The 27,360-nt window shown below is 38.9% G+C and overlaps 1 protein-coding gene across 1 annotated transcript in view; it reads right to left on the reverse strand.

Moving 5' to 3' along the window:
* Positions 1 to 5,143: 5,143 nt before the first annotated feature.
* Positions 5,144 to 27,360, reverse strand: part of LOC124375536 (solute carrier organic anion transporter family member 5A1) — a 40,134-nt gene continuing 17,917 nt past the window's right edge. The window contains exons 4-11 of the mRNA XM_046833985.1: positions 20,848 to 20,980; positions 20,545 to 20,759; positions 16,933 to 17,097; positions 13,788 to 13,986; positions 10,628 to 10,787; positions 7,855 to 8,096; positions 7,387 to 7,451; positions 5,144 to 5,761 (exon numbers count right to left, since the gene is read on the reverse strand). Of these exons, the coding sequence (XP_046689941.1) occupies positions 5,328 to 5,761; positions 7,387 to 7,451; positions 7,855 to 8,096; positions 10,628 to 10,787; positions 13,788 to 13,986; positions 16,933 to 17,097; positions 20,545 to 20,759; positions 20,848 to 20,980 (1,613 nt within the window). The 3' untranslated portion in view covers positions 5,144 to 5,327. The remainder of the gene's footprint in view (positions 5,762 to 7,386; positions 7,452 to 7,854; positions 8,097 to 10,627; positions 10,788 to 13,787; positions 13,987 to 16,932; positions 17,098 to 20,544; positions 20,760 to 20,847; positions 20,981 to 27,360) is intronic.

Genomic DNA, 27,360 nt, shown 5'->3' on the forward strand with positions numbered 1-27,360 from the left:
ATCACTACTCCCTGCTCAGGTGCACATATAGTGTTTAAATGAACCGATTTCTAAGGCAGGTGTAGCGCACTTTCTATTGAGAACACAGAATTTAGGTTTGTCGTCATATCCATAAAATACGGATCAGTTAGAAGATTTCAGCACAATAACAATTCTAGTTAATGAACTAATGAACTCGATTGGTTAGAAGGTGTAGATTCATTAGATAAATACAGTGGGGGGAATAATTATTCCCCCTTGCTGAGTGTGTAAATTTACCCCCTTACACAGAAATGAAGTCTAGAATTGTTATGGTTGATTTATTTTCAACACAGAGAGAACGAATATATATATATATATATATATATATATATAAAAATCCAATCATTATAAATCAATTTGTATTTGATTGAGTGAAATAAGTATTTGCTCCCCTACCAAAAAGCAAGAATTCTGACCCCCACACACCCAAATTTGTCCTGTGCTCCTCATATCAACCCGTGTATAACACACCCATTACAGAATCAAGCTTCCATTCTCTCTGTGTTAAAATAAACCTAGCATAAATATTAAAGACTGTTCATTTCTTTGTTATAGGGTAAATCTACTAAAATCAGCAGGGGTTCCAATTATTATTTCCCTCACTGTAATAGCGCAACTTGGAAAGTATCTCCGGCAATTAATATCAATGCGCCTGATCTTTATCTTTTCTATAATGTCAGTCAGTCAGTCACAGGGACTAGTTTTTCGGTTTTTATTGAACTGTTATAAAAGGAGTCTCCAGTATCAGCACTTTCTAATAGTTAAAGAGCTCTGATAAAAGTGTTAACAGGATTTCTTATGGGGGTAAAAATATCACTCATCACAATGGTGTTGATCTAAAACCAATAAAACACCAGGATGTGTGGAACATGTTCAAATTCATGTCCCCCCACATCACAGCACACTCCCCTGCTGCTGGCTGTTATAACAGCACACCCCTCAAGCGCATCATTCCACACACGAACCGCTCCTTTCACTCCGAGACACAAAACAGACACAATTATTAATCTCTCCGTCTTTTAATGACAATTATCAAGTATTCAAGGTATCTGTAAACAAAAGTGTTATCACGTATCCACTTCTGTTCCTGAGGAATGCAGAGCAAGAGCGTGACCTTTCCAATACAGCTTTGTCCTTTTATTGTAATAAATACATGTCAGTAATATGTTGCTAAGAAAAGCAAAAAAACAAAAACCCACCCAACCAACCAACCCCCACCACTAAAATATCTACCTGAAGTAACCCACACGAGCGAATTATGAACATCTCGTGCCTTGGTGAAGCATGCTGACTGCACTGAGGGTCGACGAGCTCGGGGGGAGAGATGACCCTCGAACCTGCTCAGCCTGCTTAACACCCCAAAGTTAAACCATTTTAGAAAAACAAGCAAAAAAAAGCACAGAATGAGACACTGATTTCAGGTTGTGTTGCATCACAGAGATGAACATTAGTGCCAGTTTGAGAACAGGTTTACTGTGGCATAGAAATCTCCAGTTCATTTATCACAGCAGGCAGAAGAAAAGTGCAAGCAACGTGACCCCATACACCACATGCCTTTATATCGTACAGTCACTGCAGCCTTCCTCGTTAAAGCAGAGAAAATATCAGACGTTCACATCTGCAATAATAATAATAAATGTCTAAGGGCCTTTTGGTGATGGAGGTTAATCAATCCAGTGAAAATGTGTATATTATATATATATATATATATATATTACACACACATGTAGAGGAGCATCTCAATAAATTGAGTATTATAAAAAAGTTGATTAATTTTAGTAATTCAATATAAAAAGTAAAACTCATATTATATAGATTCATTACACAGACTGATATATTTCAAGTGTTTATTTTATTTTGATTATTATGACCGCTAATAAAAACCCAGAATTCAGTATATTGAGTATATTGTGAAAAGGTTTAATATTGGAGACTCGTGTTGTCACTCTAATCAGGTCATTAAATCCAAACACCTGCAAAGCTTCCCCTTAGCCTTTAAATGGTGTCTCAGTCTGGTTCAGGCGCCACAATCATGAGGGAAGACTGTTGACTTGACAGTTGTCCAGTAGACAATCGTGGACACCCTGCACATGGAGGGTAAGACACAAAAGGTCATCGCTGAAGAAGCTGCTGTTCACAGAGCGCTGTATTCAAACACATTAATGGAAAGTTAAATGGAAGGAAATAATGTGGTAGAAAAAGGTGAAGCGAAGCCCATTCAAGATTTACAAAGAGTGGACTGCAGCTGGAATCAGTGCTTCAAGAGCCTCCACACACAGACGTATCCATGAGCTGCAACTGATGCATTCCTTGTGTCGAACCATTCCTGAACCAATAAGGACTGGACTGTTGTTTAGTGGGCCAAAGTCGTCTTTTCAGATGAAAGAAAATTTTGCATTTCATTTGGAAATCAAGGTCCCAGAGTCTGGAAGAAGAGAAGAGAAGCACAGAATCCAAGTTGATGAGATCCAGTGTAAAGTTTGCACAGTCAGTGGTGGTTTGGGGAGTTGTGTCATCTGCTGGTGTTGGTCCACTGTGTTTTATCAGGGCTAAGGTCAGCACAGCCGTCTACCTGGAGGTTTTAGAACACTTCATGCTTCCTTCTGCTGACCAGCTTTATAGAGATGCTGATTTCAATTTTCAGCAGGACTTGGCACCTGCCTACACTGCCAAAAGTACTAATACTTGGTTTAGGATAATGGTATCCATGTGCTTGATTGATTAGCCAGCAAACTCACCAGACCTGAACCTCATGGAGAATCTATAGGGTATTGTAAAGAGGAAGATATGAGACACCAGACTCAAGAAAGTAGATGAGCTGAAGGCCGCTATCAGAGCAACCTGGGCTTCCATAACACGTCAGCAGCCTCACAGAACGATCGCCTCCATGCCACTGCAGTAACACATGCAAAGGGGCTGACAGAGTATCTGTACATGTTCATAATTTTCAGTAGTCCAACATTTCCGTGTTAAAAATCTTTTTTTTTTATTGGTCTTTATATTAAACATTTCTGAGATACTGAATTTTGGGTTTTCATTAGCTGTAAGCCATAATCATCCAAATGAAAAGAAATAAACACATATCAGTGTGTGTGTGATGAATCTATATAATATACGAGTTTCACTTTTTGTGTTGAATTACTGAAATAATTAAACTACTTTATTGAGATGCACCTGTACTGTATATAACACTATACAAACAAATATATTGGGACACCTGACTTCTCCAGCCATATGTGGATCTTCCACACAATTAAAATGTCTTTGGAGGCATTAGCTTGAAATTTTTCCTTCAGTTGAACTAGGAGACCCCAAACCTGTCCCAGCATGACCATGCCAATCACCTACACCAGCACCTGACTTTACAAACACCCTTGTAAAACCTCTATGGAACATTAGGTGTATTATTATAGCAAACAGGGACTACATGTGGAAACGGGATGTTCAAAAAGCACATACCTACTATCTTATGGTCAGGTGTCCTCAAAGCTTTATCTATATAGCGTCTAGTGTACACACACACACACACACACACACACACACACAATGCAAAAACAATATGCGTTATATATAATAACAATGTCACATAACTTACAGAATTTAACATTTCTTATTCATGGTTTTTTTTTTTCAAAAATGTGTCAGATAAAAAAAAAATAAATAATCCATTCACTAGCAGTATATCCTCTTTACACTTCACAGTGCAGACCATGAGTTCACTCATAACGTTTTTTATTTGTTATTTTGCTTTCCCACACATTGGATCTGAGGAGATGGAAGTCTGGAACTGTCCTTCAATCTTCATACATGATTCTTGAACCAGTGCACACTTTTTGTTTTCCATTTTAAATCCAATGTGCTGAATCTCAAACCCCGAACCAACAAAACAGCGACTGCGTCCGGTCCTACAAATACCACATCGGGTTACAAACGACAATATACCTGAAAACACTGAGTGTTAATACTTGTTAGATTGAATCACTTATTTCCACGGCTTTCTTTCGGCCTTTTTTAATATTTGACTACAATAAGAAATAATTGCCATTCCATAATCTGAAGACTGAACACCAGGTGAACATTCAAGGACATGTCTTAGTGATGCAATTTTACAAATGGTCTCTCAAGATTATATTTAAACCATGGTTTCATAAAAACGCAATATAACTGGCCAAAATTCAATGTCATCAATTCTTAGCACAGTAAAACGTACTTGTATAAGGAGAATTTTTTTTAATTCCATGGATGAAATTTTGATTTCTACTCGGAAAGGTTTTCATTTCCAGCATGCTTTGCTGAATCCTAAACTACACGGTAAAAAAAACGATGCAGCATCAGAGGATAGAGGTTTCTAATTCTTCATAGGCATTTTTTGTAATACCTGTTGGCTTGTTATACAGATTAGCATATTGCGTGAGAATGGCGAATATTCGTTAACGTGTTGCTAGATGCCGTGACGTCTTTCTGAAAGTTCGGCGTGTGCTGCCGTCGGTTTTAGTAACACTATTGCTGAAGCAGACGGATTTCCGTTGGCGATCGGAGGAGGAGGAGCGTGAGAGCAATAGCCAGGCCTGCTGGGATTGAACCATGCGCCGCCAGATCAGATATTAAACCGCTGTAACACAAACGGATCCGTGCGGACCAGAACCAGAGGTCTCGAGCGGCGCATCTCGCCGGTCATTGTTATGTAATGACTTCTACTTATAATAGGGATGATGAGTTCTCTCATGATGTAGTTCCTCTGATTCACATTGCACAGAACTTGAAACAGTGCTGAACCCTGAGAGGGCCACGTTGCTGGAAAGTTCTAGAAAACTCTAGCAACCCAGACAGCTGCTCTTTTCTCCGGAAGTAAATGTCAAAGTGAGACAGCAGGAGAAAGAGAAATACGTTTTGAATGGGGGCTGAATTCGGAGATACGAGTCACAAAGCCATACATGGAGGGACGTAACAGCAGAGCTTGCATAGAACAGATTCCCAGTTGTGCTTGTGGTGAAGTTTTGATAGTCATTTTAATATCTAAGACATGATACTGAACAGGATTGACCCAAAACCCTCCCGACCCAAACCCCCCAAAAAAACGACTTAGCACCATGTGATGTCTATACAATGTACAATGCACACGTTAACAAATACTTTAATATTTTATTATTATTATATATTTTTTTTTAAAGATATGCGCTGATGAGAACCTTAAAAACAGCTGTGATACTCAGCAGGGCACGAGCTGAACTTGGGGAAAAAATAAAAATAAACAAAGGTTTTGCGTCCAAATTGAGGAAGGCACGTGGAGAAGATGGAGTTAGGCCTCAGACATGGGCGTGGACCTCCTGTACGGGACGCACCGGGGGCGTTATTGCTTTGAGCGTGTTTCCCGGGCAACTTTGGCTGCTGTGACCGTGATGAAGCGGCGTCGGATCGAGCGTGAACGCCGGGCACGAGCGAGTGCGTGCGTGGCACTTTCGCGTTCCCCCCTGACACACGAGCTCGCTGACTGTGCCGAGAGAAGGCAGGCTCGGGCGCCGGTGTTCTAGCCGGTCCTCCTTGCATTTGATGGAGTACCAGGTGAGGAAGATGAAGACGAAGCCGACGAACTTGAGGCTCGCCGCCAGGCCGAAGTAGACGAAGCGGAACGAGGTGACGTCGTACTCCCAGCACGAGCCGTGCACTCCACAGTCCTGCTGCCACAGCATGCACGTGGTGTCGATCACAGCGCCGAAGTAGATGGGCGTCGGTATGTAGGCTGCACATGAAGGAGAGAAATTAATACAGTCACTTAACCGGAATGTTCTTTGTAAAGACATAGGCTTTGGGGAATAATTAAATACATATTCTTGGACATGAATATATTAAAACGTCAGTCAGTGATTCTGATCGAGTTTAGGCCTGCAGAGAAAGCCTTGCTGGTCCACGATGGCCTGCCATTACTAAAATCCTGTTTTAGTCAATAATGTTTGTGGAGCCTGGCATAATGCATATCACTAAATCTTTCTGTAACTGTATGTACAACCACTAGAGGTCACCATTGCTCTGGCTGTACAGTAACAAGCCTAGGGTTTTTTGATCAAACGCCTAAAACATAAAATAATTAAACTAATAAAAACTTAAATCTACAATTTTTTTTCCCCCACCCACCAGAATTAATCAATCAATTTGCTGATTATGTGCAAGTATGTTTCTATAGCCCTCTCGAACCACATGCTTGGAGCTTTTACGAATAATGAATATACCAAAGAACACTGCTGCTAAAGAGAAACGTGTGGGATCATATGAAATATACTGATTTGTCGCTTGTTCACAATATTAAATCATTTGTGCACAAACATCTGAAAAGTCAAGGAAGTTGGAAATTAATTAGACACAGATATTTGAACTAAATGACTTTGATTACACCCAAATTATTTTCTTTTGTGTTCCTTGACTGATACTTGGTTGTGAATTCTCGATTTGTTTTAATTAGTCCTTTTTATTGTACAACACCTTATAACAGCTCGTTAGAAAAGGTGCTACATAAATAAACATTTAATTGAAATGCTCATTTATACTCAGTGGATTGTGTGTAATGTGCAAAATCAGCTGATTAGTGCTGACAGCTTTATGTCCTGGCAGCACATATTTAGAAGCAAACTAACAAACAGTTTCTTATACATACCACTGGTGGCTCTGGGTTACTAATTGGAATTGCTAATCGTGGGTTCAAGTCTTTGTTGAGCCCTTGAGAAAGGCTCTTAACCCCCTTTCAGCTCTTGGGTTGCTGTATTATGGCTGACGCTTCGCTCTGACCCCAAAAAAGTGAAAGCAGCAATTCGGGTAAAAGTTTTCCCAAAATCATAATGGAGGGAGACTCTACTTCGAAAAAATAATCTTCCTCCTCCACACCTCATCTCAGCCTCAGTCTCGATCAGCCTCGAGTCTTTTTAAAGGTACAGCAACGATCATGTTTATTTATTTTAGATTTAGTTAACATCAAATGAAAAACCTCGATAAACGGACGTGGTTCTGTGGAAGAACCACATAAGGTATGGCTGGAAAAATCAGGTGTCCTGATACTTTTGTTTATAGAGCATATATGATTCAAAATCGAACCTCAAACAATTAAAAGATTTTCTCTTTTGAATTTGTAAAATGTAGAGGGGAATGAGAACGATATGCAAAGTGTAAACCGAACTGAAATTCTTGCCTGATTTCAGCATTATTTTTAAACCTCTATCTTGTTTCAGGTCTTCAACATATTTCAGTAACCGCAGCTGTTTGAAACGCACAAGACATTTGCGTTTCCTTCTGCCGACCAGAATGGAAACGAGATCACGGATCAGACCTGCCAGAGATTTTTGCATTAACAGAAAGACATGAGCATCTGGTACTTACCGAGTGTTCTCAGCAACACAAACTGCATTCCTAAAGCGAACGGCCTCTCCTGCTCTTCTACTGACCTACAAACACAATGTGATATGGAGGAATTACGTTACTGCACGGAAACCTATCCGTATTACTGCGTGTTGGATTCAAAACTTCTCTGCTATTTTCTCTTCTCATCATGCTGATGCAGAGTAACTCTGATAATGGAGATGACCTACTGAGCAGAGTCACATTTTTAGAATCCGGGAGTCGGAAAAAGTTTAACGTTGATCAGTTCTGATATCTACATCTTAACGTTTATCTTTACCAAAATAGTGTAGCATTAAAATGTAGCACTCAAAGAAAATTCTGGTATTTAATTTAGAACATGATTGAAAATGATGCATGATTCTATGTAGAATTTGTGTTACACAGGTTTTACATATGGACCCATAGAGATTAGCAGGAGGTGAAAAGCATCGGACGTTTCCACCGTACCTGAGAGTGACGATGATGGCCGAGGGCTGCGCACAAGCGGTGATGAGTGTGACAATAAAGAGGAAGATGAGGAAGGGGATGAGTGTGTTGCAGGTGCGGTCGCACTTCCCAGACACGGCAAAACCATTCTCATTTAAGTAGGTCTTCACGATGACCAATTGGAGCTGACTGCCTTGGCCACCGGCTGGAGGAGTGATGACTTGCCTGCTCTGCACACATGCACAGTCTGTGTAGTTTCTGGTCTGCAGACAGACAGACAGACAGACAGACAGACAGACAGAGAGAGAGAGAGAGAGAGAGAGAGAGAGAGAGAGAGAGAGAGAGAATTTTTTTAATTTTAAAACAAACATAATGTAGGGTCAGAGATTCGCCTCTAGAGGCCGCCCTCGTACTGTATACAGTACTGTATTTTAACAAATAGCCGATCCAGCAATCAACTATCAGTGCCGATTAATCATCGAAATCGATGAATTGGTCGACCGCTAATATAAAATGCTAGAAAAATATAGATTCCTTGTAACAACAGGAATCTCAAAGACAAATGAACCAGTGTAGTCTATATTTATTATCCTAGCAGAATGGGATATCTGGTGTTCAATCCATGCAACTGCATCACTATTGATTATTATTATTCTATGAATAAATAATTTATAGAATGCTGATCTTGCACATCTTCCACCAGGCAATGACATTCCTTCAGCGCTTGGCCCCCTGACAATAATTTAAAGATTATATACAATTATCTCATCAATTATGAAATCATTGACATCAAGACACTTGCGATTACTGCTACCACATAAAATGGTGCCACATGAGATGACTTTGGACTGAAGATTGCCAAACCCTTTTGCTCTCATGTCTCTATCAGTGAGCTGTTGATAAAGACTTCATGATGAAACATAGAATGATTGAAAAGGAATGGTTTTTCATTAGAGTTTGCTTCCTCTCAAGGTTTCTTGCTCAGGGAGATTATACATGCCACTGTCACCTCAATCTCTCGCTCATTTATTTTCTCCATCTATTTCTTTTTGTAACGCTGCTTCGTCTGATGTTAAAATCGCTACACAAATGATCAGTAATGCGACTGGCTTTACAAGGACAAGAGTTAGAAATTGATCTAGTTTAAATAACAGCATTCGTGTTTTTGTTTTTTTTAATGTAGTACATTTGTTAAGCCTTACAGACCTGATAAACTTAAACTGGCATTCAGTTCATTGCCTTGCAGGTCTCAATCGAAATGATAAAAAGCTCCTTTTACAGCCTAAACCTTAAAAGCTGCTTTCTGAGTGCAAGGTATGTCTAAGATTTTACTCAGGAGACTACAAGGGTCGATGCTATACAGCCTAAGGCAAAGAATTGTTCTACGAGTAGGAAAAACAGCCTCCCACTTGCCCCAGGAAATCAGCAACAATGGCATTTGCATTCATATGTATGCCGATGTATTCTTTGCTGCTTGGGGTCAGAGCTGAGGGTCACCCATGATACAGCACCCTGGAGCAGAAAGGTTAAGGTCGTTTCTTAATAGGAGTAACAGTGGCAGGTTGGTGGTGCTGGGGCTTGAATCCCTGACCTTCTGATCAGGAATGTAAAACCTTAAATTTATACTTATCTCAGTCATAAACAGTCATTACTGTCTCTTAATTTTTATTTATTTTTTTTAGGAGGTTTGACATTGTTAGGTATGTAATTAGAAAACAAGACATTGTATATCTTCTCAAACGTATTAGTTCCGAACAAAAACTGTTACGCTACAACTCTTAGCGTTTCTTATTATCTTCACTTTTCTTTTTGAAACTTTTCTCAGCGTCTCTACATTTACATTACATTTGCGGCATTTAGCAGATGCCCTTGTCCAGAGCGACGTACAAAAGTGCTTTGAGTCTCTAGCAATGAATAAATCTAAATTGTTATCCAAGATTACAAACTTTATATAAATATAAGGTAGAGGTTAATCCCTCATGTACAGTTGCATAGACAATGTTTACTAGACACCAACAGATTTCTACTTTGGTAGTATATATATTTACCGGTCTACTTTGGAGCTCCTGTCTCTAGTAGCAGCATGAGGAATTACATAAGACACAACAGACATTTTGCCTCAGAAAAACAGGACATCAGTGTGTAAAAAAAAAAAAAAAAAAAAATAAGTGTGATCTCATGAAGCTATGAGAATGTAGAGAACAATGTATAGTGGAGATTAAATTTTTCAGCTGAAAACGTTGAATTAAGAAAAAGGTCAGCCCTGAGTCCTGATCTAAACCCAACTGAAAACACACTACAGTCACCGAACTGTTGAATAGTCTAAAGAAGAGTGAAGCAAGATCACACCAGAAAAGTGTGAGAGACTAGTGATGTCTTGTGCTCGTATAAGTCATTTAAACCAAGCGCCTGTAGAGTTCCTACTAACTTTTGACTGTTGCAACTTTTATTTGTAAGCAATCGTAGTGCTACATTTTTTTCTGTTTGCTAATTTGGATCACTGTTTAAAGTGCCTTGACTAGTTTGTAAAACACTGTTCTACTAGCATAGTCTAGCCACAACACAAATTCCTACGAATTTTGATTAATAAAGATTACATTATTTCTGTAAAAATCAAGTATTCATAAATTTTTGCAAATTTTTATCTCCACTGTATAGTTTAGCATTTACACTCACCCTCACATTACCTGCTGTCAACACTAACAACCGTACCTTGGCTTATGATAAACTGTGAGGAATTTGGAGACAATAAAATAGAAACATACAACATTTTTAAATATTGTAATGCCCTCACCCCCGTGCTGTCATTGCCAAATGCGGTGCAGCCTGCCAGGCAGGGGTTAAAGTAGGTGATGCCGTCAGAGCCGCAGACAGGCGCATACTCGTTCATCTTACATCCACAGTTTACATTGCAGCTGCCCGTCAGGTTTCTGTGGGTCAGCGTCAGAGTCGGCCTAGAGAGTGAAAAAAGAGAAAGACAGAGAGACTAAGAGTCAGTAGGGATGGCAGGCAATTTCAAAACAGAGCTGCCTGCCCCTCGAGCTGACTTAGCGTTACATCAAGAGCAGATCCCGAGATTAAACCCAGCACAACATGAAGTAAAGGCTGGCAGAAAGAAATAAAAGAAATACTCCACACTGTGGTCATTAATGTAAAGTAAGAAGTTCAACCATGCAGTTTTCCAACAAAACTGATTCCACTTAAGCTAATTTGATATAACTACTAAACAAAACCACAAGCTAAAGAGGTGTTTTACTTGTCACATGTCACCAGTGCTGTTAGGAAGCTGGGGTCAGAGCACCATGATAAAGCACCCCCTGGAGCACAGAGTGTTAGGAGTCTTGCCCAAGGGTTTATGAGTGGCAGATTAACAATACTGCATCTGGAACCACTGAGCTACAGTACCAGTTCCCTGTCATACCATTTATTTATTTATATTTACCGGAACATTTATGTAACAAGTAAATTCCTGTGTTTACATGCATTAGGAAGAAGAAGAAAAAAAAAGAGCATTAGTTGTCACATATGAGGTGGCATCGAAATGTTTTGTAACACGCCAACAGAAGGTTGCACGCACAGTCACAGGAAGCACCCACCTTTATAAGTCAGTGTGCCAAAAGACAGTGTCCTGTGTGCACTTTTTTATACTGGTCATGTGTAGCATCTAATATACAATATTTCTGTGAGGCCAAGTCATCGTACATTAGTATTTGACTTTACTAACACCCTGGTGTCTAAATAAGCACAGATCTCCACAAACACACTCTAAAAATCTAGTGGAACTTGAATCTGGATCTTCCCAGAAGCGTGGACGTTCTTAAAACAGCAGATGTGGAATGGGATGCTGAAAAAGCACATACGACTTCAGAACTTCGCATGCTAATACAAAGAGCCATAATATCAGACTAAGCGCAAAGCTATTTTGGATCGTGCCCTGACAAGACTGCTGTAATTATCCACCTCGGATTACACAGCACACTGATGCCACCAGATGCTTCATTACATAAGTACACAAGCGAATGAACGACAGATCGCTGTGAACGCGGTGTTCTAGGCAAAGCACAATGACTCAGAGTTACAGAACAGCCTTTAATGTTTACCCTTTGACCTTTAGGTCACGAGGTGGACACTGTTTTATAGTGTGGGACGCTCTGGTTGTTAAGTGTCATCTGTAAAGTGCCGGTTCACTGTTGACATTCCACAGCTGCTTCCCTCACTCAGTTTTTTTCTCATGGTAGGGCCTCACAGTTTCATGTTATGTCTTCCGCAAACACACACACACACAAACACACACACAGCTACAAGTCAGACTGGCGCCTCTCTCAGCTTTGTGTAGAATTTCCGATTTGATAGTCTGTTCCTTTTTTGGAACAGTGGACGCTATTGAATTCTTTTTGCCAAAAAATGTTAAGCTGCTAATTGCATGTACAGAACGCTCCGGTACACACAGTCCTCTCGTCCTACATGAACCCATCTGTACACTGTAAAACTGATTTAACCTGTGATAAAAAAAAAAAGAAAAATGCAAAGTAGCATACTCTCATTTGGCTTTCTGAACTGAAAAAAAGAAAGAAAAGCCAAACGAAGAACGAGACGCCACGCACCTGCATCCTGTACGTTTAAAACTGCGACCGTTTCAGCAGCGTGCGCTCAGTAACCTCAGTGCATTCTGCATGTCCTTGGTGCATTGCCGCTGACTCCAATATCCAGGCTTTATAACTTTTTAGGAGGTTTATAGGTGAAATAAAAAGAAGATTTAATCCCGGCCTGTCATTTCGCTGAGAAGATGTGAGAGAAGCCGGTGAATTGGAGGACATAAAAAAGGACAATAACGTGTCCCTAAGTGAAAATAAGCCTGTCTCAAGCATTGAAGCCCAACACAATGCTGACAGGGCTTTCTGTAACTCTTGACATTTTCCTTGAGCTTGATGTCATTCTGTTTAACGTATTACTTCCACACAAGGCTTTTTCCAATGTACGACAATCTACAAACGTCTCCATAGAACAAGATAAATAAACAGTAAAATAAATGATTATGATTATTAAGAATAGAGAAACTATCGGCTATTAGCAAAAATCCATACCGATAGTTTTTCCGGCTTCCGGTCCGCTGTCGTAATAATAGCGGCCTCTAGAGGCAAATCACTGACACCACGTGCTGTTTGTTTTTACACGTGGACTGCGTGCTTTACAGAAATAGCTATATATCATATATAATTCATTCATTATATATTTATTCATTATTATATTCACATTTACTTTTGTTATTTTGTGATAAAGTTCAGTACTATTTTACATGGATTTTTTATATATTTTTTAATCCAGTATCCATTTAGAAAAAACTATAATTTGGTTAATTATTATCGGCAAGTAAGATCCAACCTAGCTATCGGTTGACCTCTAATTAGGAATTGTTTCAATGCTGCTCTGGCTTCCTGTTAAACAGTGTATTAAACTTAAAATCCTAATTTTGTGTATAAGGCAATACATAACCAGGCTCCTTCTTATTTATTGGACCTACATATACTATTTCTCTCTCTAAGATCATTGTCCACATTCTCCTTCGTTCCTCCTTGTATACGTTCGGTATCTATGGGATCTCGAGCTTTTAGCTACACTGCTCCTTAATCATTGAATCTACTTTCTAATGATCTTCGCGACAGTAATTTTTTTTCTACTTTAAAATCTGTGATGCGGTCATGTGACCCATTCTTATGTTTTTAACACATATGCAGTAGAGGGAATTGTATTGTTCTGTATTAAGCAATCAGGGGCATCATGGGAAATTTGATTTGGCTCTGTTTCTGTTGGTAGCTACTATGTGATGGGAGCAACGATTTATGTTTGCTAAGTTTAAGTGCAATTTATGACAAATAAATAATCTCTTAAATTGGGATTAAATTATATAGTTTTGTCACCATCACTACTGATGTATCCACAGTCATTCGTCTTACCCGGTGGTATACGGGATGTTGATGCCCCCCAGATTGATGCTCTCACAACCCACGATGAAGAGCGTGGAAAAGCACAGCAGCGACACTCCGCTGCAGATCATCGCCAGCTTGGCCGACTCACGAGCTCCGAGCTTCAGTTTCTTGATGATGTAGCCACCCAGAACGATGCCCACGCCAGCACTGGGTACTATAATCACTCCTGAAACAGAACACAGATTTAATATTTATAAAAAAAACACAATCAGAGACTTTTCTTTACAATTTAGCAGCATGTTTAAGAGAAATGTTCATTCAACAGTTCCAAGTGAAACATTAAAAGGAATGTATTATGAAAGTCAAAGCTGACTGCGAACACTGTGAGGTCACTGTGCAGATCTGCACGTCTGCCTCCCGGCCTGCCCCATGCCAGAGCTCATCATCTGCAAAACGTATGACGCGTGGCAGAGGGAGAGCGGCGCAACAGCTGTGCCACACTGGATTATCGTTTCCATCTCCCACTTTCTCACGCGCACAGGCGAACTCAAAAACAGATGAGTTACATCATCAGTCTGCTGATCTGAAGAACACACTTGCTTTTGTTGGGCTTCGGCAGGCGACAAAAACACGCACACACGCTCACTGTAAATATGTGCACTGAGGAGACAACTTAGACCCTTTCCACTCCCTTCTGGCTAAAATTAACCACAAGTGTGTCAAATGCAACTCTGGGTGATGAGATGGAGAGCGAGACAGAGAGGGAGAGGGTGGAAAGATTTTAAACAAAGAAACTCTTCAGGCCAGAGTGTTATGTGAACCTCCACATGGTTGTCAGTGCAGCTGACGCAAGAGCTCAGATCACGTTAAACAATCGCTTTCGGTCTTTTTTTCAAAATATAGGCTGAAAACTAAAGAGGATAAAACAGGATAATAATATAGGAGTTTATATAATGTAATAAAGGAAGCTAAACATGCTTTATTTGCTGTTTGGGGGGGAAAATGCTTTACAATTTATTTACACTACCAAATTGTGCAAAGACACAACATCAGAGTAAGGCTGACTACAGGATTTAGCTCAATTTTCATTTTTTTAATAATCTGCTCATTAGGCAGAGAAACCCTACTGAGACAAGTGCGCTCATACAGTACATCTGTTCTGAAATACAATGATTTATTTCAAAAAATCAAAAAAACAAAAACAACAGGATATGCTGAAAGATGTGTTCTTTTACATACTGCCAAATAACAAGAATGGAAGATATTTCATTAAAAGGAACATTCGTTATGAATAGCACTTAGTACGTATTCCCCATAATGGTAAAGTGGGTGTGTTTGACTATACACACTTTCAATTTCCCTGCACTAATACACACTTTTGGACTTAAATCACTAAATTTGGATACACCACCATAATGCATAAATCGGTTTAGGAACATAAATCCAGAGATTTGTTTCTTAAACCTCTGCAATTTAATTATTCATCCTTAATAATAACCTTCAAGAAAAAAACAAAAAATTTGAGGCATTTCTACTCTATTGGGATTTCATGTGACATCAGATAACATTTTGAAAGTTAATGAGAAGAATAATCTTCAGTAATCCATTCCCAGACTAACAAGACTGCTATCTGAGAAGGCATCCCCCAGGTTAAATATATATCATCTCTAATCAAGACACCATAGTCATGGTAACCAAACCATCCATTTTCACTTCTCTGTAAAACCCTACCAATGCACAGACAAGCGGTATGTTAATGAACAGGATGCTGGCTCCATTATACATGTTCATTCTTGTTTTCCCTTCCACAGGAACAGCATATGGTCTTTAATTCAATATCTGCACGAAACGGCTCGCTGTGTTGATCACACAAATCCCAACTGCTATATTTGAACCAACAATTTTAATATATTTAAATATGAATTATGATCTATCAAATTAACCAATCAATTGAATAAATCAACCAATCAAGCAGTCAGTCAACTCACAATGACCCAATTTGACTTTTTACAATCTAGTTCAATTAAATTTATATCTAATTACCAAATGTTTTTGGGATATGTGACATCTGAATGCTCTAATCAAACTTCATTATACTGTTTATGCAGTGCTTGTGCTTCTCAGTACTAGATATTTGGAGAACCTCACACAGTTGGAGTAGTCAAATCAGCAAAAAATACCATCCATCACTCTTTAGCCCATGATATCTATAGAGAGTAGCGCAGTGGCGCTTTAGTCTTTTATTCCGTGAGAAAGTTGCTGTTTTTTGGGTCAACAGTGAAGCTATAGATCTTTATAAAATGTCTTTACCTCCTTACTGTGGTAGAGCAATATCTGTTTGTGATGTCTCACAAACGAATGAGAAATTATTTCACCTGTACATTCAATGTTTTGCATGATAGTAACCACATTTGCACATAAGTAGTGCAATGCCATAATTGGCAGATTTCTTTTAAACACCTGCGAAGCATCATCACATCATCACGCACCAGGGCCAACCTATATAACAGCATAAATCCATTGTTAAAAACTGAATTTATTTATTCCCATTAAACAGTGCAGAAAATTCTATACAGTTCTAAGTTTGACCTTGGTATTGGATCTCATACAGCGCTCACTGTGGAGACCCCGAGAGGTAGAATTAATCTCTGACCTCTCCACTGCTACCTGGCCCTTCACCAGGTCTGAGAGAGAAAGCATCTGTGCTGCTTCGTTAAGTCGTAGCCATATGTCAGGGCCAGACACACATTCTGAGAGATTGACTTGACCCCTTTCTGTAGCAAGCTCTTTAGATAATGAGATAGAAAGTAAAATGATCAGAGCAAGCATTTTAAAATGCATTCAGGCCATTCTGGGAGGAAGCAAATAAAAGTTGGCTAGGGTTCAGGCCAGGGGTTTGGCTCTAAATTTTACGCAGTAACGCCATCACAATTCACTTTTTACTTATAAAGGACTCTGTTTTGCCTGTGCAGGCTCGAGTGGAAAGAGCTATAAAAGGAAACTCATCACACCACTCATGCATCTGATCACTATTATCTGATGTGTAAATTAGCATGCTGTGGCAGGATCAGAGTTGTGACTCACGTGAGGACTGTGATGGAAGGATGCGAAAAAGTGGTGAGAACTGAAATTGAAAGTGATATTTGAGTGATAACGTCTCCGGATCGAGTACCTGTATAGATGCTGGCGTTGGAAGCAGGAATCCCGAACTGCGACTCAATGAATTTGGGGATGAAGGTGATGAAAGCGGTGACAATGGCGCTCTCGGCCGTGTAGGAGAGACTCACAAATAGGAAGGTCATGTTGCTCAGGATCTTCACAGCCGCCTTTGGGAGCTCTGCGAGAGAAACACAAGTGTCAGGGATTCTGCTGAGGCTCGTTATTCGACCCAACAGAGCCGCATCCGTTCCTTCAGTTCCCTCGTGTCCTCTTGCGCTTGCATTTCATCTTTTTGGTCTTTCAGTATTTCTACCGAATCGCACGGGCAAGCTGGACCAAAGCAGACTAAGAAACCGGGTTTTACACAGAGACGTCTACCAAAATGGTCTGAATGCCGCTAAGTAATCGATTGAAAGTTTTACCTGTGCGTAACCGCATCCATTTTAACCTTGGACATGACAAAGAGCGTCAATAAAACAATAGAAAGTCACCAATTAGAAAATGTTTGGTATATCGTGTGCTTGCAGGAGCTATCAATCATGAGGGAAGCCCATATTTACGTTTTAGGTATGAGAAAAAACAATGCAGTTATAGGAAATAATCAAGAGCGTGTGATATAATGGGTTACCACACTGTAACTGATTATTTTTCAATAACAGAACGTCCATTCTGAACACTTTTTCTTCTTAACTAATGAACAACATCCGTTAAAAGATCAGTTAATAAAACTTCCACAAAACAAGTCAGTTCTTGTAAAAATGAAAAAAGTAAGGGGGGAAAAAAACCCACCAATAAACTGCAGAGGATGTGGATTAATGTGGATATTAAACAAGAGAACTTCATTATATCAACCAAACAAGTCAGTGTACGAGTTGCTACTACAAAAATTATATTGTATTAATAATAGTTAATGTCGTGTATTGTACAAGCATATCCATGTAAACCTGTGAATAAAGATGCAACTTGTAAGTACACACTTTTTCAAACAATGTAATTTCTAAATTTAAATCCCGAAATGTAATCTAATGAAAAAAAATCACTTTAATGAAATCAATACCATTTTTTGCATTAGAGATTTTTTTAATTCACATAAAACACAGAAGCTCATTATGAAGACATGAGCAGTAAGAGGATGCACAGGATCTGCTCATGCCAACAGCCCATTTACTGGAGTGGTTCATCTCATGATTTAGGATCTGCCATATAAATGACTCCACTCGGAGCAGAAACTCTATATATTTTTATGTGAGAAATGCTGGGGAAAAATAGAAGCCCATAGCATGTGTCAAATATTTAATAATAATACAGTGCCATTATCTGATTGCTACTTTAATAAACAGCTAATGGACATGCTGTGAGTTAAAAAATAAAAAAAAACAATAAATGTATTTATTATGCCATGTTTTATTAAGTTTCTGTTGAAGCCTGAGGTGTTGTTCAACTCGATAACACTTGTTCATCGACATGGTCACACAGCGATAACACATTCTAGGATTATAATAAACCTCCACATCAGCAGCCCAACTGCTTCATTGCTCTTCATACCTTTAGGAGCAGATCATTGTGGTCGATGAGCTCGCTTGGCAATTAGCAGGTTTTGTGACCTCCGGTTACCATGGTAATCTGAAGGATTTTTCATTTGTTCCTGAATTCTGACTCACAGAACGCACTACCTCTCTAAACGCTTTACCATGTAATTAATACATTTAAACTCTGCATATAAGTAGCATATCGAAGGAATTAGCTCTCGAGTTGTGCACATGCAAGTCAAAGGCTGTGAAGGGAGGTTTAACTGAACATGCTAACAGGGAACCTGAGGCTTTTCTGCCCCAGTAATGCTACATGGAACTAATAATGCTAATACAAGTAGTTTATACTGAGGCACAGCCGACTACAAGGATAAGAAACGTGTCTTGTGCAGCACATAAACTACATTTAAATGCCTGCAAAAGGAAAGAACACAAGTTTGCACCAGTTTTCAGAAAAGGGCCTTCATGCTGCTTTAGCGCCAATACAGAGTAAAGATTATTTCTAAAGAGACCTTCTGAATCTTCATTGCTGGTGCTAGCATACATATTTAACAGGATATTTGGTTTAACTTTCATTTTACCGCAATCATAAGTAATACTGATATCACTAGCCAGCGAATATACGCTAGCCTTACAAGTTTTTTTATTAATGTTAATACTAAGTATTAGCTAAACGCTAATGCTAGCTATTGTAAAAATCTGAGCTAACCTTACAGGGGAGGATTTTTCAGGTGTTCTTAATTGCTTTTACTCCTTATGCTAGCAGCCGTTAGCAAACAGGAATTTCAAAGAAAATGAAACTAAATCCTATTTATATAATGTTCAAATACGATTAGCTTGAGCTGAGCTAACCTGATGAGCTAAGCTAATCTAACAGGAAAGGAATTTATGTCATTTTATTAAATGTTTATAACTATACATAAACTAACATGTTAGAAATCCTTGGAGGATCTTGATGACAAATAATACATGTTCACAATCATAATTCCTGAGCGGATTTTAAAGAGAACTATTTCTAGATGTTTGGAAATGTTTTCAATCATATTTAAATTTCTATACATGCTCTTATGCAGAGCAAATTATTTCAGTGCTCGAGGGTCCAACAGTGTCAGCTTGGCATTGCTGGGATTTAAACTTGGCACCTTCCAATCAGATGTTACAACACCTTAACCAATGAGCTAGCGTTGCTATTACCTGCTAATACTAGCTCGCTGGCTAACATGAGCTTTTCTGACAGGATGAGATCATTAATAATTAATACTGAGTATGCTAGCTATCTGGCTAACGCAGGTAAACCTGCCACAAGCTCGGAGAGCATTTCCCAGCCACATTTGTAAACGTTTATAATTTTGACTTGGATCAAAATATATAGTAGCTGTCAATCATGAGCTAAACTGACAGAATCTCGGAGAGGATGAAGTCATATTTATAAAAATTATTAGAATATTACCTGCTTTAGTGTTGACAATTGTACTGAAATCACCATTAAAACAGTTAAATGAACTGTACAAAAGCAGCGTCTTCTTAACCCAATTTAGTGCACCATCTCTAATTGGCATATTCAAGAATATAGTGTGTGTTAATAAGTGCTCACAAATGTTCAGTTGATTTGCCAAGGAGTTTCAAAGTCAAACTATAAGGGACAAAACCGGTGGGTTACATAATGACTGCTTATATCTTTTACCTCAGCTCATCAATTAATGTCCTTTCCTTGGGGCCTGTTTCAAAGCAGCTGTGCCATCAGAAATAAAAAAATCGCTAACATATAAGTGGAGAACAGAGCCGTGTTCTTTGGCGATCCGAAGGCGTCCTCCCGGGAGCTCATTTAGAGGAAACACGGATGGCCTTCTTGACTCACAGAGAACACGCCTGCTATTTATCTGAGAATCTCCCTACGATAACTTCCTTCATTTAGAAGAAGCCTTGGCATAACTGGACTGTATATACATACACACATACATACATACATACATACATACATACATACACACACACACACACACACTCATATACACACACACACACACACGCTCTAGATTTCTGATGTCAACCCATGGAATCTTCTGCACTTAAAAGTAGAGATGACAAAGACTTACCTTTGATGTCCTTCCCGAAGCCCATAGAAGAGGTCACTGTTTGACCTTTGCTGTTGGATTTCTCCTTCATGACATCATCCTCGCTGGTTTCATCTTCGTCGGTCCCGAGCTTTTTCTTCTTCTTTTTCTGGCGAGGGGGTAGCTTCTTGGGGAAGGTGAACATGGGGAAAATTACCAGCAGCATGGCGATGGCGCATAGCAAAAAACCGCTCCACCTGACGAGAAAAGAGCTCTGAATGTAATCGTCTTTATATTTAACCTTTATTTTTACTTGCAAGAACGTACAATAAAGAAAAATCTTACCAGTTGCCTACAAAGCGAGGGTCACTCTGGTCAATACTGACTAAGGTTTTGGGATCCACATAAAAGCCAATGAGGACTCCTCCTAGGAGATACCCGGCAGCAGGGCCCAGAGCACCCATCACATACATGATAGCTGTAAACATACACACATACAATTACCATTCAACATTCACCTCTAATACCAACCATTATATCCACCAAATAAAGAGTTTTAATGCTCTTTCCAAATTCAGTTATAAACCAAGTTACTCATTCACTTCCTCTCATGCCTCATTTGGCCTACAATTAACACAAAAACTCTTTTTCAGCTCTAAATTAAAAAAATATATTTTTTTAAAAACAGATAATTAAGCACTGTCCTTCCAAATGACATTATGTTTTTAACTGGAATAAAACAAGGCTGGTTTTATGTAATTTGAAGGAAGCAAGGTCACTTTATTGTCAATCTATTGTTGTGTGCACATGACATTTTTATTACGCATTGTAAGTAAGTATAGCTATAATGCAATGTGACTAGTGGAGCAGGACTTTACAGCTGCAGATAATCCAAAAGCTGGGTGTATGCAAGCAAAAAGAAAGCAGCAAACTCTCAGTACAGTATGTTCATTAGTTATAACAACTCTGATGGATGAGTCCAAATCTGGCACATACAGATTTCTCCGTGTCCAATCATTCACCATTACCTCTTGCCTTCCAGGTCTTTTTCTAGTCTTCCCAAAGTGCATTTATCCCAGGTCTCATTTACAATAAGCGCTTTTTAGTTTTTATTGGTGATTCTGTAATGGACAGTCTTTTTTTCCCCCCTCCAGGTTTTCTTCCACGTTTTTTCTCAGACTGTTTCAGCAAACCACTGAAACCTCTGGCTTGTTCATTATCTTCTGTAAACCCCTCTGTACAAATGTAATTAAATATCAAAGTGCATAACAGTAAGCTCACTTCTCGAGTACTAATTACCCTGCATTATGGAAAGTCTGCAAACTGAAATGTCAAAAATAGTCACCTCTGGCAATTCTTTTAAGCCATAAAAATCAGTTATGCAACATTGACTCACTTACAGCCAATGGGTCAGTGCTGAGTCCGTTCAGTTAAAAGGTATTTAGTGGCCCAGCACGAAAATGCAATTCAGTCTGAAATGAATGTGTCCATCATAAATCGAAAAACAAGGCAGTAGCCTGTGCGCCATCCATCACTGTTCTCAAAGGTAAAAAATAAATAAATAATAAAATATATATAAATAACATACTGGGCTTAAACCCATTACTTTCTATTATGCTACATTAAGACAATTTATTGGAAAACCATTTTTAACATTAATAACTACCGATTCTCTTCATTACGTCTTTATATTGTGTTTTGTTAGTTGCATGAACAGATGTGGCACTGACTCAATTAACCTTTAATTGGGAAGAGAAAAGGATTTTTCCATAATATGCTGATATCATTTTAATGCCATGAAGCTCAACAAATATATGCTAAATAGGCAAAAGTCCCTAATGTAAAATATATGCTGATATTAAAAGTCCCCACATAATAATAATAATAATGTGCTATAATGCGTCTAATATAAGTACAGATTTTCACCTCTACAGATTACATGTGGTTCGTACCGACATCAGTCTTACTCACAAAGAAGGCTCTCTCTGGCATTCTCAAAGCTCACTGAGGTGAGCTGCATAAGATTAGCCTATTTTTCCACATTAACATATTTCCATTATGAGACTGTTCTGTTTGCACAGTGTTCACAGACCTGATCATCTCAGCTCCTCATACAATCCACTCAAAATATTAATGCATTATGTAAAAGATATCAAATACATTTTTATTTTAAATACTGTTAAAAAAGTATATTCACTGGATCCCATGAACACTGGGAGTTTAGTGACGTTGAAGTGTTCACTGTGCTGGCCATAAAGCAATTCTCTTAGACCCAAGACAATGTGCTACGGCTGAAATCTCATTGGATAGAAACTCAAACCAAAAACTCACACTTGATTCCGATCACGTTTTTATGCTTCATGGTGCTAGCACCAAACGGATCTTGCTAGATTCTCGCAGTTCTACCTTTTCAGCTAAAAAAAAAAAAAAAAAAAATCTCTACACATACACAGGTTCACACACGGTGTGTAAGCAGCATAAGCTATTGTACGTTCACAAAAGATGGGTTTGAAGTGTGCTACTGATCCCACTGCTTCCGAGAGCCACAGATTTTCCATTATTTTAAATCCTACGGGTCGTACATAACGTTATATTTCTCAATGAATTATTATATTCTAATTAATTGTACTATATAATTATATTACCTCAACAAAAAGCATCATCTATTGGTCAGCCTTCTTGCTCCCAGAACACCAGATGGTCATAGGATTATCATTTTCTGCAAATGATCAGCCCATCTGACTTACAATTTCAGTTATTTTAGGGGGGGTTGCTGCATTTTCATGACAATCCGTTTTCATTTCAACCATGAACAGTGCGCCATCAATTTAATTCAGTGCGTTCAGCACAGCAAAAATAAACTCTGAAACAAACATTAAAACCATACATATATTTGCCACTTCACTAATGATTGAATGAATGCTTCCTTTCAGTCCTGTACTAAAGAAAATCTAGCAGATGTACAATATTTAATTATAAAGGGAGGGCAAAATGACGTAGCGTGATATCTTCTGCTTGAAACATTCTTTCTGAACTGAGACATTCAGTGGCATTCAATTTGCAGATAGACGTGATCACTCAATGGATCACTCTGTCCACTGGTCAGCACACTTCTTGGCAAAAAAATAAAAAAACAGAAGTCTTGGCAAGTTTTAACAGAGCACACAGGTAGAACTCCCTACAATAGGAAAATCCACTCTGTGTCTCTTTGTGTCATATACTGGTTCCATTTCATAACATCATGCTTGATAGAATGCCCTCACCCTCCGGATGTACTATTGTACTTCAAAGTTCAAAAAAAGTGAAATGCTGACCCTGTGAAATTTTGATGAAAGAGCTTTAAAACATTGCATTGTGCTGCAGGTTCAGGAGTCGGGATCATCACACACACTGAAGTCTTTTAATTCACTCCAGTCCGATTATGATCAAAAACGAGGGTCATGCACAGCTTTAACCGCATGGAAGCCTGATTGACAGCTTATTAAAAAGATGGAATCATTAAAAAAAGGAAGTGAATGTGCTGTATATTTTTAAAAGAGCAGCCTGGGAAAACATAAATCCTTTTATCCATCTAAAACAGAGAGTCTAAGATATCAGACAGACTGAGTAGCTCTGCTCATGATCATGACACCACAACCAAAAGAACCGCAAGTGAAAGCACAGCATATCGAGATCTTAATTTAAAATCCAGTGCATTACTGCATTCATACACGCCATATACCAGCACTGACTCGTTTCATTATTGCTCCGATGGTATTCGAATTTACTGCGATGAAGAACAGATAATGAGTATTAGTAAGGGTAAAGTGGTTGTCTTTTTTCCCCACTTAACATCAATTATACTCATTTGAACACTGGATACGTCAAAATGACCGAGTGAGCAAAAACACCACAGTCATCTGTATGGACATTTAATCCCCATAACTAACTCTACAGATGAAGACAGTGGCAGATTTTTTTTTTTTTTACTAAAAGACAGGAGGTGAAGCTAAAGGTAGCAGAGCTGAAGATGTTGAGGTTTTTGTTGGAAAGGACAATGATGGACAGGATTAGAAATAAGTTTATTAGTGGGACATTGCCTGTAGGGCGTTTCGGGGACAAGATGAGGGAGGCGCAATTGAGATGGTTTGGACATGTGCAGAGGAGGGACATGAGTTATATTGGTAGAAGAATGCTGAGGATGGAGTCACCAGGAAGGAGGAAAAGAGGAAGGCCAAGAAGGAGGTTTATGGATGTGCTGAGGGAAGACATGCAGGAGGTTGGTTTGAAAAAAAAAAAAAAAAAAAAAAAAAAAAAAAAAAAAACATGCTATCTAACATAGAAAAAAACATTTACAGAAAAGTTTTAGTTGCTTCTGGCGGTGTTTGCAACAGTCAGTAGGCCACCCTGTAGTCAACCGTTTTCCCCGTTAAGCCCTGTCTTGCTTAATTCCTTACATATTGTGCCACCTTGCTTTATCCTGACAATTCCATTCTCTATGATAAAACAATGAAAGGGTCATACAGCTGAACGTTCTTCAAAGTTTCCTGCTGTTTGGCCATGCTCCAGAGCATGGGCTAACGTACACACGCCCTGAGGAAGGGCGACAGAGGCGATGAAGTGAGAAATATGCTGGCTATGCAACACTGGATCGTCATAATCAACCACCATCCACACTAGGACTCATGCTGTGAATCCTAAACGAGCATCTTTCCAAGCCTTTTACACAAAAGACCTTTTCATCAGACACAGGGACACGTGAAATTAATGGACGAAGGTTGGGGCATTGCAAAGGCATCTGCTTTATACAGCAGGAATTAATGGAACCTGCAATGCAAGTTACACGCATGAGAAAAAGATTATTCCACAGAGGGTTCAATAACGAAGCAGAGGGAGAGAAGAAGATTAATTTAATAGCATGAAATCTACAGGACGATGAAACCACACGCTTCTACAAGATCACACAATGTCAACACACCCTTGAATTATATAATAATTAGTTAAACAATATTCAACGTTCATTGTGAACAAATCTAATTATTGTTTCATTGGCAAGGAAGCTGTCTTACAAGCAAAACCTTTGGACAGCTTTAACTTTAAAGATGATTTTGTCCAATCTGGATTAGAATTACAAGCACAGCTTTCTATTAAGGTTCCTGGAACTCTGGAGAGTGGTCAACGAATATAATCCTGAGGTAGTGCAAGTACCGGGGTTTACAGTTTGACCCTCGAGTTACTACCTACGCAATGTTTCCATGTTTCCTTGGGGTTCTTAGAATTCCTTCCACCTCCCAAAAAAAAAATGCATGTAGCTAAACTTTATAGTCTATAAAAAAATTGCATCTTGGTGCAAATGAGAATATGAATGCATTGTCCCTTATGATGAAGTATCCCATTAAAGCTGTACTACTTCTGCCTCAACCAACATAATGATGAGGATCCTGTTCAGGATAAAGTGTGTTTGCATTTCATAAAAGAAATTATTTGTCCAATTTCTTGAACACAGATGCAAGTTTTTCAACCTGAATGTCTCATGCAATGAGAAGACAAACACATGATTTTGCTGCTTGGATACATGATTTATAGTTAAGGGTACATTATTTTCCCAATGACACCATGAGAGGATGGTGAATGATGCATACTGTGGTCAGCCAGGCATCCAAAGAGGACAGTGAAAGACATAGTAATGATGAAAAACTGATTCATTGCTTTTATATATAAAAAGCAATGAATCAGTTTTTCATCATTACTATGTCTTTCACTGTCCTGCGACACGAATATGAAATCTGATTGGTTAAAGAAACAGACCCGTTGCTAATAGAGACTAAGGTCAAAAGGCCAGCAGGACAGACTTTGAAGGCTTTTTTGCAGATTAGATCGACATGGCAGCACATAGAGGCTGAAATCTGATTGGACAAAAAAAAATCTAACATCCACATACACGTACTGGAAGCAGTGCAGCCAAGAGAAACGCTACGAAATTAATATATTTATATATAAATAAAACAGTCTGCCTAGACACTCAAGAGTCCCCGGTTTTAGAGATAATTAATGCCTCTGAAGGACTTGACGTGTACCAATAATAAAAGAAAAATCCTTTGGTGTCCTTGGAGACAACAACATCTACCTTATGGTGTGTTTATTTCAGGGCATCTTTCTTTCAGCTGAAAGTTACATAACCCTTTCCCAGACTCTGAAAACACAAAGCGTCTAGAATAAATAATGAAGAAAACCATTGGAGAAGTTTCAAAAAGCTATAATGTAACTTTTGTGAAAAAGAGAAGTGCAGTTTTACGATTAAACACACTCCATTCTACATCTACACATGCTGCATATGTAAACAAAGGTACTATTCAGCTATGAAGGTATGTTAGAGCAATTTGGAACATCTGTTTGCAGAGCAATTCAAATATGTGACCTTCATGAGGGTCAGGGGGGCTGTAAAACAGGGAACAACTGTATTGTCCTGTCAATTTGCTGACACAGCAGTTTCTTCTTTCTACCTTATATCTTTCCCACAGCATCGCCTGATGCGGAATTCCCCATGAAACTGCCAGTCACATGCTTCTAGTCCAATCTGATCAGAGTTTCAAGACAGTTTTTTTTCCCTCTTCAAACTGTTACCACAAAGTCATAGGCATACAATTGTACAAGACGTCTTTGAATGCGGTCCCATAAAATTTTTCCTTCACTTGAACTATTCCCTGTGCACAAAGCCAGCTCCATGAAGATATGCTTTACATGGGTTGAAGTGAAAGATCTTGCTTGCTATAGAGCCCTGACCTCAACCTTACTAAAGACCTTTGGGATGAACGTGAAAGCTTACTGCACTTCAGACCTCCTCATCTCACCTACATCAGTACCTGACATTACTATGCC

Source organism: Silurus meridionalis, chromosome 21 (genome assembly GCF_014805685.1).
Source record: "Silurus meridionalis isolate SWU-2019-XX chromosome 21, ASM1480568v1, whole genome shotgun sequence".
NCBI lineage: Eukaryota > Metazoa > Chordata > Actinopteri > Siluriformes > Siluridae > Silurus > Silurus meridionalis.